Raw genomic sequence first — 17,836 nt, forward strand, 5'->3', positions numbered from 1 at the left:
AACTTCGAAATCCCGGAAACCTGCTTGCGACCCACACTCTTAAAAATGAACTTCACCGCATAGCTCGCTCCTAGCCAACCATTCTCTCGAATGATGTCGTTATCTGCCCTGATTTGTTGAAAACGGAAGGCGTACGCCCCCGTTTTCAACAAATCAGGGCGGATAACGATATCATTCGAGACGATGGTTGGCTAGGAGCGTGCGATGCAGTGAAGTTCATTTTTAAGAGTGCAAGCCTTTCGGGTCGTGAACGGGGACTTTCACTGTAAGGCATTTGGCTTGCCCGCACTCTTATAAATGAACTTCAGCGCATCGCACGCTCCTAGCAAACCATCATCTCGAGTGATATCGTTATCTGCCCTGATTTGTTGAAAACGGGAGGCGTACACCCTTTTTGTGACAATTTATGAACAGCATAAGTGTCACAAAAAAGGCGTACGCCCCCCGTTTTCAACAAATCAGGGCAGATAACGATATCATTCGAGACGATGGTTGGCTAGGAGCGTGCGATGCAGTGAAGTTCATTTTTAAGAGTGCAAGCCTTTCGGGTCGTGAACGGGGACTTTCACTGTAAGGCATTTGGCTTGCCCGCACTCTTATAAATGAACTTCAGCGCATCGCACGCTCCTAGCAAACCATCATCTCGAGTGATATCGTTATCTGCCCTGATTTGTTGAAAACGGGAGGCGTACACCCTTTTTGTGACAATTTATGAACAGCATAAGTGTCACAAAAAAGGCGTACGCCCCCCGTTTTCAACAAATCAGGGCAGATAACGATATCATTCGAGATCATGGTTGACTAGGAGCATGCTATGCGGTGAAGTTCCATTTCTAAGAGTGTAGAGGAGGCAGCAAATATCCACGCGTACGTCTTACCCTTCTGCCGGTCTTTTTATCCAGAACCACATCAGCGGCAAAATTGATGAACAAGTAGGTAAAGCCGAGTTCGAAGGCCAGCGCTGCGTAGGCCCGCAGTAACTTGGTTTTGTGAGGTGCCATGTTTCGAGTGAAGGAGCGGGTCCTCCAGCTGCGAGTGCTGTTGCCTTTGCCCAGTGCGCGGGACACCAAATGGATCTGACTGTCGCCGATCATGCACAGGATAGGCAGCAGATACTCGCGTCGTAGTGGGTAATAGCCAAACTTGTCGTCGTAATTTGGTATCATGTACATGCGGGTGGTGTTGAAGTGCAGGTTATACCGTAGCACCTCCGGTGGCCTGGTGTCCTAGAAGACGCATTGGGTCAAGAATCGAAATTCGATAACTGAGGGCCCGACACGGTATGGTAGTTGCAGTTTGGGGTGAACGAAATACTTGAAGGGGAATGAAAGTGTCACTACGGACTAAATCTCGTGTCTTCTTGTCTCACTTTACATTCTTGCAAAATATTTTGGCTCTACGTGATGCGAAATCTAGAGAAAACTAATTTTGAGTTTCGAGAACTGTGACGTCATGTACAGGATCCAAAGGAGCGCTCGGCTATCATCTGGCAACCTTGTTGCCCTTCGCATCTTCCTGGAGGCTCACTTTTTGCTCTCCGTTAGCGGATCCCCACGTGATATATCATCCGACCGCTCCGACCCTCGAGAAAACACTCGTACAAAGGAGGGAGAAGACATCTCTCCCATTTTCCCCTCTTTCGGTTGGGGTCACGTGACCCGCCCCCCCCCTTTCCGGACGCCGGCAGCGTTGCAACGAGACGCGTGCCCTCCCCAGAACATGACATCATTGCAGTTTTGGGGAATTATGATTATGTCACCCGCTCCTAGCGTCGCATGCATCGAAACTTGAAGAGGCTCAGCAAATGTCCAAAAAATGACAGAAACGTACAGCATTCGTAAACAGGATTGAAGTATAGAATCCTTGATCCACCTTCATGGACTAAATAAAATAAACGCTACTTTCCGAGTCCGGAGTGTCACTTTAACGTACAATCAAAAAATCCACCACAAACACAGTTAACCACATCTTAACGTAACTTCACCACATAACACACTCAAGGCCAACAACTGTACAGAATGGTAGTGTTATCGCCCTTGATTTCAGACTTCACCGTGCTATGTGGTAAAGTTCTGGTTTTTTTTTAGTGCAGCAGGTCATCTTGGCTCGGATGTCAAATGAGATAGTGGAAGGAGCTTACGTCGTTTCTAACATCGGCGATCTCAACGAGCAGGTCGAAACTGTCGTCGGCAGCACCGTTCGTGGCATACGCTATGGCATCTTTAGCATCTTTGAAGCCCAATATGCCCCTTTCCGGTGGGTATCGCTTAAAAGCAGCCTCGATGAGGTCGCGGGTGTATGGCGAATGTGGGGCGTACGCCACACGGCGGAATATCACCTGCGCCTCGGATACCGCGCACGGCCAGTCCACCATCTGAGAGAGATATAGAAAAAAAAGCCCTCGTTAAAGACATAGATAGATTGATTTTCGGAGGAGAGCTAATTCCCAGGGAGCACAGCGCGAAAACATAACAAAGACAAAAGGGAGAGACAGAATCCAATATTTTTCGGAGATTTTTCGGAAGACTTTTCATCAATTTTTTTTTTACAATTGCAGGTTGCTCGTCTGCAGGTTCCTGGTGAGCTGCAGTCATTTGCGAGTTCTTGAATTCGCAGAACGGTGAATCGCAGTAGCAGACGAATTCTGACTCTTAATGTCCACGTAGCGAAGGAGGGAGAGGAGGCAATGAGCAGGCTTTCTGTATCTAGGTGGCGTTGGAAACACCCTGCTGTGCAACCACATAATATACCGTAGCAGACGACAGGGCAGATGGTGTCGTCTGCTATGAGCGCTGTGCCCTACTCCCAGTCCCAATATTCCGTTACCGCACTAACACATATGACGGGGCAGAACTTCTGTTCCATGAGCCCTCTTTTTTTTTCTTCTTTTTTTCACTAAAACTTTGTGTGTGTGTGCAGACATCGCTCGGGGGGGCATGTACTTTAAGCGTACCTATATGCCAGACCACTTCCATTCCGTAGCAGACGACACAGACCATGGTGTCGTCTGCCCTGAGCGCAGTGCTCCATTGCCGACATTCCGGTGCCCGCCTAAATGCACAACATAGGACACGGCAGAAGTCTCGTCCTGTGTGAGTTTTTTTTCTTCTTTTTATTCTACTAAAATCGTCGGTGAGGATGTCGCTCGTGGGAATATACTGTAAAAAATACCCATGCGAGACCACTCCCACTCCGTAGCAGACGGCACGGCCGGTGGCGTCGTCTGCTACGAACGCAGTACTCCATTCCCGATATTCTGACAGTGTACGAGTGCTCAAGTTTTTATGATACGGCAGAACTTTTATCCCGTTAGCGTACTTTCTTTCCTTTTCTTCCACTAGAACATTGCATTGGGGCGTCGTACGTATGAATACACGGTAAACGTACTCCCTTGCCTGACCACTTCCACCACGCCAACCGCACAAAGTGTAAGAGTCAGGCGTAAGATACCTGTTGCTTGCTGATGGCATACTGCTGGGTGCTCTGGTATCCCGAGACAATGAAGGCGAGACAGAGTGCCGGAGGCAGGGAGCTTTCGAGGAGGGAAGTGCCTCCCCGACGCAGCACGGCGCGAAGGTACAGCTCCTTCCACATCGCCAGCGTTATCTGCTCTAGAAGCATCAGCATCTTCGCTGGCGGGGAAGGTGCTCCAACTGAAAGCATACAGTAATCTACGTGTGAGAATGGTTGACAATGACATGAAGGTATGTCTGCAAACATTGTGTCGATGTTAGTCTCCGTAGTCCTCAATGGCACTTGCTACACTCTAAGAAAAAAGGGTGTGAAAAAGTGGTAACTTCGATAGTTACCACTTAGGTCAACGTACACTCTTAAAAATGAACTTCACCGCATAGCACGCTCCTAGCCAACCATAATATCGAATGATATCGTTATCTGCCCTGATTTGTTGAAAACGGGAGGCGTACGCCTTTTTTGTGACACTTATGCTGCTCATAATTGTCACACAAAAGGCGTACGACAAAAGGCGTACGACATACGTCTTGCATAGAAGTGGTTCTGTTCGAAGTGACGCTACCAAAGCAAAGCAAGACAGTTGACTTTAAAATCAAAAATGTCCGCTCGGTGCATGAACATTTGTGTATGTGTGTGTGCTCAGTCTTTGTGAAGCAAGTGAGAATGCGTTAGCGTAAATGCATTCTGCATTAAAAGCACGTGCGCACACGGAGTGACAAGACAACCAGGGTTGGCAGGTCACAATCTTGAAAGATCGCCAGCGCACCCCGAGAAATTCCACTGGCGATTTTTCAGGATTTCTGTGGTGCGCAGATAATTCCTACCCACCCGAAACCCAAACTTCACCGCATGACGCGCTGAGCCCCTATACCATTGCCACATGAGAGGAGGCGTGTGCCTTTTTGTGTCAATTGGGTGTCAGCTTGCGTCAAATGGGTCAGCGTTGTGCTAAAGCGGAGTTCACATGGGGCAACTTTTTCCAGCAACTCGACGTAACTCGAACCAAAGACATATACGGCAAATTTTGAGACCGCTTTCACATGCAGCAACTCGGTAGCCCCACCCACAAGCAACCTTACGCCGACCGGAGAACGTGTGTTCGAATCGAATTATTCCTTTTTTTTTTATGCCGAGAGATCATATCATATCTTCACAAAATGACTATTTGCATGTTCGCGTGGCGTTACAAAGAAAAAAGTATATATATAGTATATATTTCTCAACTGCACCTGCTCCATTTGAGCCCACGAACGAAATAACATCACGGCCACGTGACCACGGCATAAGAAGTCGCGTCACGTGGAAATGCTCCCCTCGCTGATTGGCGCGTGCACGAGCACCTTCTCACGTTTTCGGTCGGGTAGCGATTCCATATTGCTGGAGGTTGCCGGTGTCGGCCGACTGCCAGCAACTCGAAAATTGCTCATATAGTTGCTGGAAAAAGTTTAACGCTGCATAAGTGCTATGCGGTGAAGTCCTGTTTTTTTTTTCTTTTTTTCTTTTTAGAGCGCATGAATGCCGCCAAAACGGGTGAAATCTGGCGGAACTACGTCGCTGCAGTTCTGTTTCGGCAGTTTTTTCTCCGTGGCCCTGTTTTCGAAGTGCAGTCACATAGCTTGAGTCTAATTACGCGGCCAGAAAGTGCGTTTGCTCGTTTAGAACATAGAGCCATGGCTCTCACTAGCCTGGAGTAGCTACTTAACGATCCCGTTGAGAGCGTTAAAAGTAGGGCTCATAATGGGGCTCGAAATATAAGCGGAACTGGACGCCGCTACAGGTGTAATGGCACTCATTGAAAGGTAGAGTGAGACTGAGCTGAGGTGAGGAAATATCCCGGGGGGGGGGGGGGGGGGTCACGTCAACCGCCAGATTTAGTGCTGAGCGCTCCGTTCTAGTGACAACGCGAAAAACGTGCTCCCTTCGGACGTGCCGTGACGTCACGTCCCACGTAATCAAACGGGAACCACGCTCTTGAAACGAAGCTTCACCGCATAACACTTTCCCGGTCAACCGTCATCCCAATGACATTTCTCTCTCGCCTGGTTTGTTGAAGACGAGACGCGTACGCCTCTTTATGACAATTATACACTCTTAGAAATGAACTTCTCCGCATAGCACACTCCTAGCCAACCATCACCTCGAATGATATCGTTATCTGCCCTGATGCGTTGAAAACGGGAGGCGTACGCCATTTTTGTGACAATTATGAACAGCATAAGTGTCACAAAAAATGCGTACGCCTTCCGTTTTCAACAAATCAGGGCAGATAATGATATCATTCGAGATGACGGTTGGCGAGAATCGTGCTATGCGGAGAAGTTCATTTTTAAGAGTGTGCAGTTATTGTCACAAAAAGGCGTACTGCCCGTGCTCTTAAAACTCACTCGTGCTGCTTTTTGGCTTCCCCCTGAATGTATTCTTTACGTGGAAGTTGCAATAAAGCATCGTTTATCGTCATCGTTGAAACAGAAATTTACAGCGTTATACGCTGCTAGCCAACCATCATCCCGAATAACATCGTTCTCTCACCCGATTCGGTGAAAAAGGCGTGCGCACGCCTTTTTCTGACACGCGTGCAATAGTGTTGGCTGTCACAAAAAGTCGTACGCATGCGCTTTCAATAAATCAGGAGTGACAGCGGTATCATTCTGTGCAGTTGCCGGCCTTGATTGAGAATTTATTGATTCCTTTTTAGTGTCTCGCCATTTTCTTACATAATACTGAGATAGGACCGCTAGGCAACACTGGCCTTTAACGTGTTATGCGGTAAGTTCTGTGAATATTGTGCCAGAACTCTGCCAATGTTCTGTCATCCATCTTGCCGCACAATCGTATACAAACAGATGACTCATATTGTAATAGGATATGATTAGGAAATAAATAACGTCGACTACGTAATATTTGTGAGCATGACGGAAAGGTAATTATTCAGAGGCTGGAATAGACAGTTAAGTACGCCACAAGACTCTGGAATAGACAGACAGGCACGGCACAAGCTTCGGCCGCGCGGCTTTTGCGACGACTGCCGCATTTCGAAACCTTTAAAATGGTAATGGTAAATGGTAACATTTAAAATGGTAATGCTGTAGTTCTGGCGATGGCAAAGTCGAAGGAATATAGTATTCACAAAGATGCGGTAATCTAAGAAATAATAACGGGAGCACTTACATACGTCGACTGTTCGTTCGGCTGGTTCTTCTTCTTCTTCGTCTTCTACCTTGGTACTCCTGCATTTTACCCGAGCGATCACCGTCGTGCGGGAAAAGCCAAGATTTTCCATTACTCGCTTTGTGCTTCGAGATATTATTGCTCGTCTATATTCCTCCCCATGCCAGAAGCCGCTGATGTAACTGGCACGTATTATATACGGGGATTTTTTTTTATCCGTTACAGAATTTTTATTTAAAAAATTTAGAAAAACTAGCAGAGCGAAATAGATGCCGTTTTTGCGGTTCACTCTATAAGGAAAAAGGGTGTGAAAAGGTGGTAATTTTTATAGTCACCACCTAAGTCTGACGAAAGGGTGAAAAGGGTGGTGGTGGTGGTGGTGGTGGTGATGGTGAAAGGGCTTGCCGTTGTCGGCCTCACGTATGTGGGCAACGTCACGACTGACGCCCTGGGGAAATGTGCGTCCTGGGCCGACTTCTAGGGGAACTGCGCCGACATATGTCTGAAAGCGTCTGAGGAAAACCCAGGAAAAAAACCCAGGAAAAAAGGGTGGTGACCTTTCCTGTAACCGCCTCTTTGCAAGTGCAGTACAAAATGTGTGTGAGAGCTGTTATTATACAGCCACAGAAGCAATGCACTTTGAGGGGGTGTTGCTTTCCCAGAATCGACATTGCAATGGACATTGAGCACATTGTGTAAAACGAACATAACTGCAACTAAAATTTGTTTTGGAGTTTGCGCTAATCTGTTGGGCCGGCTTCAACCAGGTGGCATGTAGAACTCTGCAATCTTTTCAGGCACAAAATATACGACAACTATTACCTCCAAATAGGTGCAACTGCTCCACACTATTTTCTAAGAGTGTTGAGTTATATATGGCCAGACGAACGTTCTCTCGAAGAAAGTATGTAACTAAAAGATCGCTAATTACCTAAAATTCGTTACTTAACTCTTTAATTAGGTTTCTCTTCTTGTTCTTTTATTTATTTATTTATTTATTTCATTTTTATTTTTTATTTCATTTATATTGTTTTTTGTTTTGTTTTTTGTTTTTTGCACAACAGCGAGATTGCAGAACTTGACATACTCCTCGTTGAAAGCCATTCCATGTTTAAAAAAAAAACTTAAACGCGCTCGTGTGTTGAAATAAGCATCGCTGAATTTCGCTATGCAAATGACTCATTGATGACTCATAAATCTGGATGTGACTGATGTTCTGGATGAAATGACTCATAAATCTGGATGTTTTTTTTTAACCTTAAACGCGCTCGTGTGTTGAAATAAGCATCGCTGAATTTCGCTATGCAAATGACTCATTGATGACTCATAAATCTGGATGTGACTGATGTTCTGGATGAAATGACTTATAAATCTGGATGTTTTTTTTTTTTAACCTTAAACGCGCTCGTGTGTTGAAATAAGCATCGCTGAATTTCGCTATGCAAATGAATGGAAACAAGAAGTCGAGCGCAGAAATGATGCGACCTTCGCCTTATCTGGGTCGGAGAGCCGTCTATCTGGCCAACAGATTATAACGCCTACACCAATCAGCTCAATCGTTCCAAAGCACGTGTCCCCCTCACGTGGATTGCCTGTCGCTCTTTCTGCGTTCGTAAAGCGCGTAGTCCTTGTTTCGCCTCATTTGCATAGCGAAATGCAGCGATGGATATTTCAACACACGTACGCGTGTAAGGGTTTTTAAGCGCGGAATGGTTTTCAACGAGGAATATATCTCCCGTTCTGCTACATCGCTCTTGCGCAAAATCCCCTCATTAAAGAGTTCATCCATGAATTTAGGTTATTAGTGATCTTGTAGTTACACACTTTCTTCGCTACTTAGCTTACTTAGCTACCGTTCAGGAATACACTTTTGAAAACAGACCTTTACCGCACATGCCACGCTGAAGGCCATCCATTGCACAGAACAATACGGCTATCACTCCTGGTATGTGGAAAGCGATGGAGTACGCCTTTTTGTGACAGTTTACATTGTCACAGTATCACAAAATGGTAGACTCCTTCCTCCTCCTTTTTTTTTTTTTTTTGCACATCAGGGCAGAGGATTATGGGACAGTGGTAGGCTAGTAACCTGTTACGGGACGAAGTTCTGCTTTGGGAGTTTTTCCTGGGTTTTCCTCAGACGGGAGCTTTAAGACAAATGTCAGCACAGTTCCTTGTGAAGTCGGCCCAGGACGCATGGTCCCCCCTGCGATAGTCGTGACGTTACCCGCTTCCAAGTTGCTCTCAATGTCTGCGCCCGAAAAATACCGTCGAGTCTGCTTGCCAACGCTCGATCAATATTGTGAACGATTTTTTTTTTAAATGATGAGTGCGTTATTATTTTTCCAGTTTTTTTATTAGTTTATCTTGACAATACATTTAGTTTATCTCGTGTTGAGCAAATTTCACGTTTCCCTGACTACAAGCTACTATTGCTCGACGCCATTTTCAACAGACTCGCCCATAAATCCTCGCGAATCCTGCCACGATTTTGGGCTTCGTCCAAATTGCGAAAGCAACACTTTTTTTTTCTTTTTTTTTTTCAGATAATGCGCCAGAAGGATTCTTCATCGCATCTTTCTAATTTCTCCACAAAGATTGGCACATTTAAGGCGATAAAAAAAAAAGTCGTTATAGCTTCTTATTCAACGGAATTCGGAATCGGACGTTAGCAGTAAGTTTTCGCCGTTTCAGATCCATTAACTCAGTCGATATTTTTTCTCGGGCTTCCGGTTTCTTAGAAGTAGTAAAAAAATACAAACAAAAGGATCGTGGACGCGTCGGATATCGGAATACGATTTCAAAGTCGATGTCTCGTCTCCCCTGAATGGAATAAAACAAGGGACAGAAAGGGTGAGAATTTCAATTTCAATCATCATTGAACCAGAGCCGTTTATTAGGAGAGTTTGACCATTGGGAGGAGCCTGTCTCAAAGCACGCCATTTGACGTCACACGATGGGCGGCGCCAAGGCCTGTGGCGCCATTTTGGATCAGGCAATATCGCATTTGTAATCTCCCATCCTGCCATTTTGGAGCAGAGGCACAGCCTTGAAATCCCCCCATGCCGCCGTGGCTAGCCTTTCATCCCAGTCACGTGTGCGGAGCGATGACGGCTCTGACGTCACGGCGGATCCCCATCGCTGGGCGGCAAAAGGTCACAGAATGGCCAAACTCTCCTCATAAACGGCTCTGCATTGAACGTGCGTGTAGCTCCACCAAGTGTGTAAAGTGTCAACCTGTCTGCGAGCATTGGATCCGATACACTTAGAGAGGTTGACACGTTACACGCTAGGTGGCGCTACCCGCATGTTCAATGCCCATTGGTTTCAAAGATGATTGTAGACTGTCCCACGTGACAGAGGTGTTAAAACAGAACTTCACGGCAGTAACACATACGCTCTTGGCTAATCGTCATCCCGAATGACATCGTTCTCTCCTCTGTCACTTTCACTACGTGCTTGCTACGTGGCTTAAGTAAGTGTCACTTATGTAGTGATGGCAATTACGATAGATAAGAAAAAAAAAAAAAAAGACGGCGGCAAAATTTTTAGGCGTGCGCCACAATACCGTCCTCAGAATGTTTTTCTTTCCACCGGGGCACCCAGACCATTCCATTCCCATTCCTAGGACAATTTCCGCAATTCCATTCTAATTCCATTCTGGGCTCTGCTAAATCTGAAATCATTCCGGAATCATTCCAACTCTGGAGTGGCAACTCCGCAACCCTGGACTATATACACTCTTAAAAATGAGCTTCCCCACATAGCACGATCCTAGCCAACCATCATTCCAAATGACAACGTTCTCGCCCCTGATTTGTTGAATGCGGGGGGCGGAGCCTATTCTGTGCTGTGCATAATGGCACAAAATAGGCTCCACCTCCTGTTTTCAACAAAGGAGGGGCGAGAACGTTGTCATTCGGGATGATGGTTGGCTAGGATCGTGCTATGTGGGGAAGCTCATTTTTAAGAGTGTACACTCTTAAAAATGAACTTCACCTCATAACACGCTTCTGGCCAACCATTATCTCGAATGATATCGTTATCTGCCCAGATTTTTTGAAAACGGGGGGCGTACGCCATTTCTGTGACACTTATGCTGTTCATAATTGTCACAGAAAAGGCGTACGCCCCGTGTTTTCAACAAATCAGGACAGATAACGATATCATTCGAGATAATGGTTGGCTAAGAGCGTGCTATGCGGTGAAAGTCATTTTTAAGAGTGTAGTCCTTATTTAGTGACTCTAGTGTCGGTTCATTTGGCCGAGTAATTTCCAAATGTATAGTGTTTGAGCAACCGGTGACGCTACTAGATTTCGTTTGGAGTATAAGGCTCTTTCACGGCGGCCTCCAAGCATTTCATATTTACGGCGTGCTTCGAAGCACCAAGATTTCCAAGATGAACGACTCATATTTGTAATAGCTACTATAAATCTCACTATAAAGCATGGGCAACGCACCGCGGTTTACTACCTCGTGGTGAAGGATAATTTCAAGGAAATCTCGCATTGATGAACAACCCAAGCTATAAATACCCACAATAAAAAGACGGCTCGCTCAAAGGCAGTCATGCATTCAGAAGAATAATCAATTTCAGAAGCGCAGTTCTTTACCGCGTATATTATTTCGGACGTGTGTTCCAGTTGTTTATAGTCTGTAAACAACTCTCCATGATCCATAACGTATATTATAGAATTGATAAGAGCACGCGCGTATCTTGGCAGTGCCGCGATATAAAAATAAAATTTCGCCGGATAACACGCTCAACAAACGAATCGTCATTTCAGAACACGCTTTAAAAGGAGGTGGTGGTGGTGTGGTGGTGGTGGTAGTAGTGATTGGACTGCTTACCGTAGTCGACAGGTGGCGCTCACCATATGGACGTGCAGTGTATTTGTAATGACATATGGCGCTGTGTAGCAGGATTAAAATTTGAGGCGGTTGTACGATGTGTTCGTAGAGGACAACTCATGGAACCTACATTTTCAATGCCTGCTTCGTGCTGCGTTCAGGAACCTTATTGCCAGATCAAAATCATCAAATCCTTAACACGTACAGCTAATCAATGAAATCTGGGTAGCCTTCGTATGAGATATTGGTATAGTTTCCATATATCAACACTATTATAAAACGTCGTGCACCGCCAATGGTGAGATCAATATCTGAGTTAATTATGGAAAGGTACAATAACTAAAAAGTGTACACTCTTAAAAACGAACTTCACCTCATTGCACGCTCATAGCCAACCACCATCTCGAATGATATCGTTATCTGACCTGATTTGTTGAAAACGGGAGGCGTACGCCTTTTCTGTGACAATTATGAACAGCATAAGTGTCACAAAAAGGCGTACGCCTCCCGTTTCCATCAAATCAGGGCATATAACGATATCATTCGAGATGATGGTTGGCAAAAAGCGCGCTATGCGGTGAAGTTCATTTTTAAGAGTGTAGCTTGAAAATAACCCGTTACTTTTCCAAAGTAACATGTTATTAGATGATTAGATAATTATCATATATCCAAATTGACCCAAAAAGGCGTACGCCTCCCTCTCCCCTCGAATCAGAAGCGATAACTCTATCATTCGTGGCAATGGTTGTCGCAGAGCGTGCTGTACGGTGAAGTTCAGTTTTTTGAGTGTATGCCGTTTTGTTAATTGTCACGAAATGCGTACGCCCCCCCCCCCCCGTTTTCAACAAATCAGGGGCGAGAACGATGTCATTCGGGATGGTGGTTGGCTAGGAGCGTGCTATGCGGTGAAGTTCCGGGACAATGGCAACGGGAGGGGTATGCCTTTTATTGACACTTACGAAGTTATGTGAATTGCCACAAAGAGGCGTATGCCCCGGGCTTTCCACAAAGAAGTGTGCGACAAAGTATATCATTATTTTCCGCCGCCAGCGTTTTATGCAGTGAAACGCGAGTGCAGTGCATAATTTTCCCAGCCCAATAATTATGATCAATGTAGTACCTCAACATTTCATTAAGATACCGCCACACGTACCTACCCCGCTACGGGGAGGTATCTGTTACGGGAACATAATATGACCTCGCTGCAGCCTTGTTACTTTTACTTTTGGAGCGATGAGCGAAAAGCTGTAATAACACGAGCGCGGAACTTGCGAAAGGAAGCCGCTGTGGATTTGACGCTCATTAACTCTGGCCACAGGGTGTAATTAGGCAAATTGGCGATGTTCCACGATACGTGACACCCGAGTGTCTGTCCCGCGATGGCGTCTCGCATACTTTGAGACGCAGCGAGACTTTGGATTACATCAGGAAAGAAAGGTAAGAGTATGATGGATGCATTAACCCCTCTCTGGCAACCTCCCCCCCTTGCACTTGTTTTTGTTTTGTTTTTATAATGTACGCAAAATGTTGCTCCAAGGTCCCCTCCCCCCAGGGTTGTGCGACACCTCTGTCTCTCTGTTTGTTTGTCTGTGCCCTTTTTTATGTTCTGCTTGAAAATGATACCTGTTGGAAAATTAGAATGGAGATGAAGGCGTGGCGCAGTGTCACATGCAGTCTATTAGAACAACCAATCAATACAAGAGCAGTCGTCCTGAGATTTATTGCTGCTATATGTACAGTGTGTCCCAGCTAACTGCGAACAGATTTTTTTTTAAATATATATATATCACTCTTTCCGAGATGAAATCAATTGCAATATAGCATATGCTGAAGGGCGCTCCTTAGGAGGGCACCAGCAAACTCCTAAGGCAATGTCCTAATTAACTTTCAACAAATAACTTTTTAATTACAAGAACTACAAGGTTGTCGCAATGAGAACATCTGGTCCCTTCCGTCACCTGATACTGTTGCCGTTTTCAGAACAAAAATCCGTTCCATAGCTCGCCCGTAAAAAATTCGGGAAGGAAAACCTGTTTTTGTTTTCTTCTTTATTTTGTTCATTGCGTTGTTCAACACCACCTCCTGGTACACTTGGTGACCCGAACGAAGAGCATCATGTTCGGCGTAATTCGGCCCTTCGCCATGCCAAATTTTTCATCGACCAGCGAATCACTCCGGAAGCCATCACTAAAGGTACGTTGCCTCATTCCTCCGAGGACTCGCTCTTTCAACGACCTCGCATTTCTCGGTGGCGCTCCCACCTCGTTCATCGACCTGCCGTCGTGACGTCGCTCCGTCTCACGCATCGGGATGGTCCTCCTCGAGAACTAACCAGCTGCACTTTTCCGAGCCACACGCTCCTGTACCGGTTGCGGTACGCCGCTGTCGACCGGACCGCACGCATCTCCCACGCAAATGGTCAAGGAACACAGCCCGCGAACTTTCCCACCTGACCGTCCCCGTTGGCCCTCATCTTTAGCAAGCCAGCGGTCAAATACCAGCTGGTAGACAAGATGCACCGGGACTTTTGTTCCACCGGGGACTCGTAGAGAGACCACAATGAGTTCCATTTCCGGTCTCTGCCTGCTTCACGATGGTCCTCCCCGACACTTCTCCTGCGACAACCCTCATACAGCGTTTATGCTGCCGTACCGGTCGCGGTACTGCCGCCCAGTACTCAGCTCTCGCCCAGGACCCGCCCAGCTCACAGCGCACTTATCCACCATCCCGCTGTTGCTGCATCACTGACACAGTCACAAGCCGTACGCCGAGTCTTCCATCACCCACTCACGCGAAACCCAACCGCAAGCACCGTTCCGTGTCTCAGGGGGAGGAGTGATGTGGCGGCCCGTGGACGACGACGCGCCTCTGCTGTCGTACGCCACGACGTCTGTCAGCCAGTTCTACCGGCACCGTACTAGCGTGAGGCCACCAACACTTGCCCCCTGGCACATTTCATCGCCGGTCAGGACTCGTGCAGAAGAACACCATCTCCTCTACACTGTTAAAACAGAGGGGGGGGGGGGTCGAGGCAGCTTGCCGTTGTTGGCCGCACTCAAGTGGGCATCGTCACGACTATAGCCAAAAACTTCACCACATAGCACGCTTCTAGCCAATCATCACTCCGAATGATATCATTCTGTGTCCTTATTTGCTGATAACGGGAGGAGACGCCTATCTGGGATACATTATGCATTTCCCAGATATGCTCCTCCCCCTGTTTTGAACAAATCATGACACAGAAAGATACCATTCGGAAAGGTGGTTGGCTAGGAGCGTGCTATGCGGTGAAGTTCTATTTTAACAGTGTACAGGACAAATCGGACCAATCCAAGTCAGAGACCAACTGGACGCCGCTTCGCAATGCCACGCTTCGTGAGGAGGAGGAGGGTATAGAGGGAAAGCGTATATTGCTGTTTCCATCCACGGAAGTTGCGTCACGTTTTTGTTTTCTTTCGGCCTCCCGCATTGGGCGAGAAAGAACATTGGGCCCGAAGCAGGCTCCCCAGCGCCTTCTCCCGGATTCTCAGGGGAACGTAACCTTGGTGTGTGTGAGGCTATCGGGAAGCCGGGCGCCAGAGCCACACGCGCGCCACCCATTGAGCTCTCTTCTGTTATCTGCTCTCTGTAAACAGGGCGAAGGGCAGGAGAATTGAAACCGCCAACCAAACTGCGCGAACACACCGGAACATGCGTTTCGGACCGGAAGTGATACCGCTTTTCCCTAGCGTGACACAAGCAGTGTACATCCGGGAACGCGCACCGGAAGTTCCTTTAGATGTGTGAAGTGATCCAGGAAGAGAGAGGGAACGCTCCCGGAGCCACAAACCCATTGACAGCGTCGTTATCTGGAAAGTTCTTCAACCGGCGAATATATGGAGGAAATGAAATGCCATCACTGCCTAGATTACAAAAGCGTCGCTACGAGATCACGGCATTAATTAAGAATGACTTTTTTGTCCGACATTGCAACAAAATCATTCGGGAGTACAGGTGAATAAAGCGTAAGATAATGATTGTCATAGCGTCAGGAGGTGAAATCTAAACATTGTTCATAAGAATATAGAATGGGCTATCGCCACAACGACTGAACCCAATGTCGATTTCGCAAAGAGTTTAAACGAGAGTTTGTTTTTTAGCGCCGCGAAGCAACTGTGGCTATGAGCGGCGTACAGATGTGGACAGATGGAGAGAGGACGGCAGGAGGAGAGGAGGGTTAGTATTCGTCCTGGGCCGACTTCAGGGGGAACTGTGCCGACATTCGTCTGGAATGCCTTCGAAAAACCCAGGGAAAACCTCAGACAGCACAGCCGGTGGTAGGACTCGAACCCAGCACCTCCCAGTCTAAAGCTCGGATGTGAGGACGTTCGTTACAGTTAATAACTCGAGTTCGCTGTCGTTCGCCATCTTGTCGGACGCGGTCACAGAAGCTCTCGCGTTTGACGAGATCTCATGACGTGGAGAGTGGCGGGCGGAGGCACCATAGCTACAGTGGGTGGCTAGAAGGCCCTTCTAGCCACTGTATAGAATATAGCTGGGGCGGCAGGCGGTTGTGCACGTCTCTACCGCATGTGGGTTAGGCCCCTATTTTCTTCTCTTTTTTTTCCCGCAAAGCTTATATACGTTAGTTTCGACGCATATCACTGGGCGCGCACATGACGCCCCCACACTGCTGTAATGGCAACCGGGTGACGTCAGGCAAGATGGCTGCTCTCTAGGGAACTGCCGTATTGGTTGCGGCGCGTACATCACTGGGCGCGCACATGACGCCCCCACACTGCTGTAATGGCAACCGGGTGACGTCAGGCAAGATGGCTGCTCTCTAGGGAACTGCCGTATTGGTTGCGGCGCGTACATCACTGGGCGCGCACATGACGCCCCCACACTGCTGTAATGGCAACCGGGTGACGTCAGGCAAGATGGCTGCTCTCTAGGGAACTGCCGTATTGGTTGCGGCGCGTACATCACTGGGCGCGCACATGACGCCCCCACACTGCTGTAATGGCAACCGGGTGACGTCAGGCAAGATGGCTGCTCTCTAGGGAACTGCCGTATTGGTTGCGGCGCGTACATCACTGGGCGCGCACATGACGCCCCCACACTGCTGTAATGGCAACCGGGTGACGTCAGGCAAGATGGCTGCTCTCTAGGGAACTGCCGTATTGGTTGCGGCGCGTACATCACTGGGCGCGCACATGACGCCCCCACACTGCTGTAATGGCAACCGGGTGACGTCAGGCAAGATGGCTGCTCTCTAGGGAACTGCCGTATTGGTTGCGGCGCGTACATCACTGGGCGCGCACATGACGCCCCCACACTGCTGTAATGGCAACCCGGTGACGTCAGGCAAGATGGCTGCTCTCTAGGAAACTGCCGTATTGGTTGCGGCGCGTACATCACTGGGCGCGCATATGACGCCCCCACACTGCTGTAATGGCGACCGGGTGACGTCAGGCAAGATGGCTGCTCTCTAGGAAACTGCCGTATAGCTGGACAACCTACTTTATCGATGACAATAACAACTTGTTGTATGCGTTTTTGTAACTTAATCTTTTTTGATACTTCACCCCAAGTTAGGCTAGATAAATATAAAAGACTGCTACCCGTACCCATGTGATCCCGCATTCGAATTTTCTACAGCCAAGACGGCAACAGACGCGTAGAACATGGCAAAATACCGAAACTGATCCTGCCCTTAGGTCACGGCAGGCGTCTCCGCCAATGAGGCGGTCGGGGGAGAGGTCACGTGCTCATAGGAGAACCAATAGGAATGGCCGAAGATCTGGCTCCTCTGACATAAGCGCTCGACGCCGCAGTTTGTTCACGTTTTTTGTATTTCGTCAAGTACGAGACGTAGAAGAATCCCAAGCGGCACAACATCTTGTGCCCGATTATGGGCTGGATGTTTTCAATACTCCCAAGATGTTTTCAATACTCCAATATTCCCAACATCCAGTGAATATTACGCCGAAATGTTGCGCTGCTTGGGTTATGTGTTCGTGAACTAATTAACAGCATATACCAAAGGGCCCCCTTTAATTGCGATCCTTAGTTTAATCATGAATCTTCAGAAAGCTCGCATATCAATCGCGTTGTGTATTAGTTTTGCCAATGTCAATAACTCACTCTAAAAACAGAGCTTCACCGCATAGCACGCTGTGCGCCAACCATTGCTACGAATGATAGGGCAATCGCTTGTGGTGGGAAGACGGAAGGGGAGCGTACACCTTTTTGCAACAAAAAGGCGTACGCCCCTCTCTCTCTCTCTCTCTTCGAATGAGAAGCGATGACCCTATCATTCGTGGCATTGGTTGGCGCACAGCGTGCTATGCGGTGAAGTTC

At 47.5% G+C, this 17,836-nt stretch overlaps 1 protein-coding gene across 1 annotated transcript in view; it reads right to left on the reverse strand.

Annotated features, from left to right (window-relative positions):
* LOC135366649 (phospholipid-transporting ATPase ABCA3-like) overlaps positions 1–6,667 on the reverse strand; it is a 47,504-nt gene extending 40,837 nt beyond the window's left edge. Inside the window, exons 1-4 of the mRNA XM_064599447.1 lie at positions 6,643–6,667; positions 3,451–3,653; positions 2,141–2,374; positions 879–1,226 (exon numbers count right to left, since the gene is read on the reverse strand). Of these exons, the coding sequence (XP_064455517.1) occupies positions 879–1,226; positions 2,141–2,374; positions 3,451–3,627 (759 nt within the window). The 5' untranslated portion in view covers positions 3,628–3,653; positions 6,643–6,667. The remainder of the gene's footprint in view (positions 1–878; positions 1,227–2,140; positions 2,375–3,450; positions 3,654–6,642) is intronic.
* Between the last annotated feature and the right edge of the window lie 11,169 nt (positions 6,668–17,836).

This window comes from Ornithodoros turicata, chromosome 8, assembly GCF_037126465.1.
Source record: "Ornithodoros turicata isolate Travis chromosome 8, ASM3712646v1, whole genome shotgun sequence".
Classification (NCBI taxonomy): Eukaryota; Metazoa; Arthropoda; class Arachnida; order Ixodida; family Argasidae; genus Ornithodoros; species Ornithodoros turicata.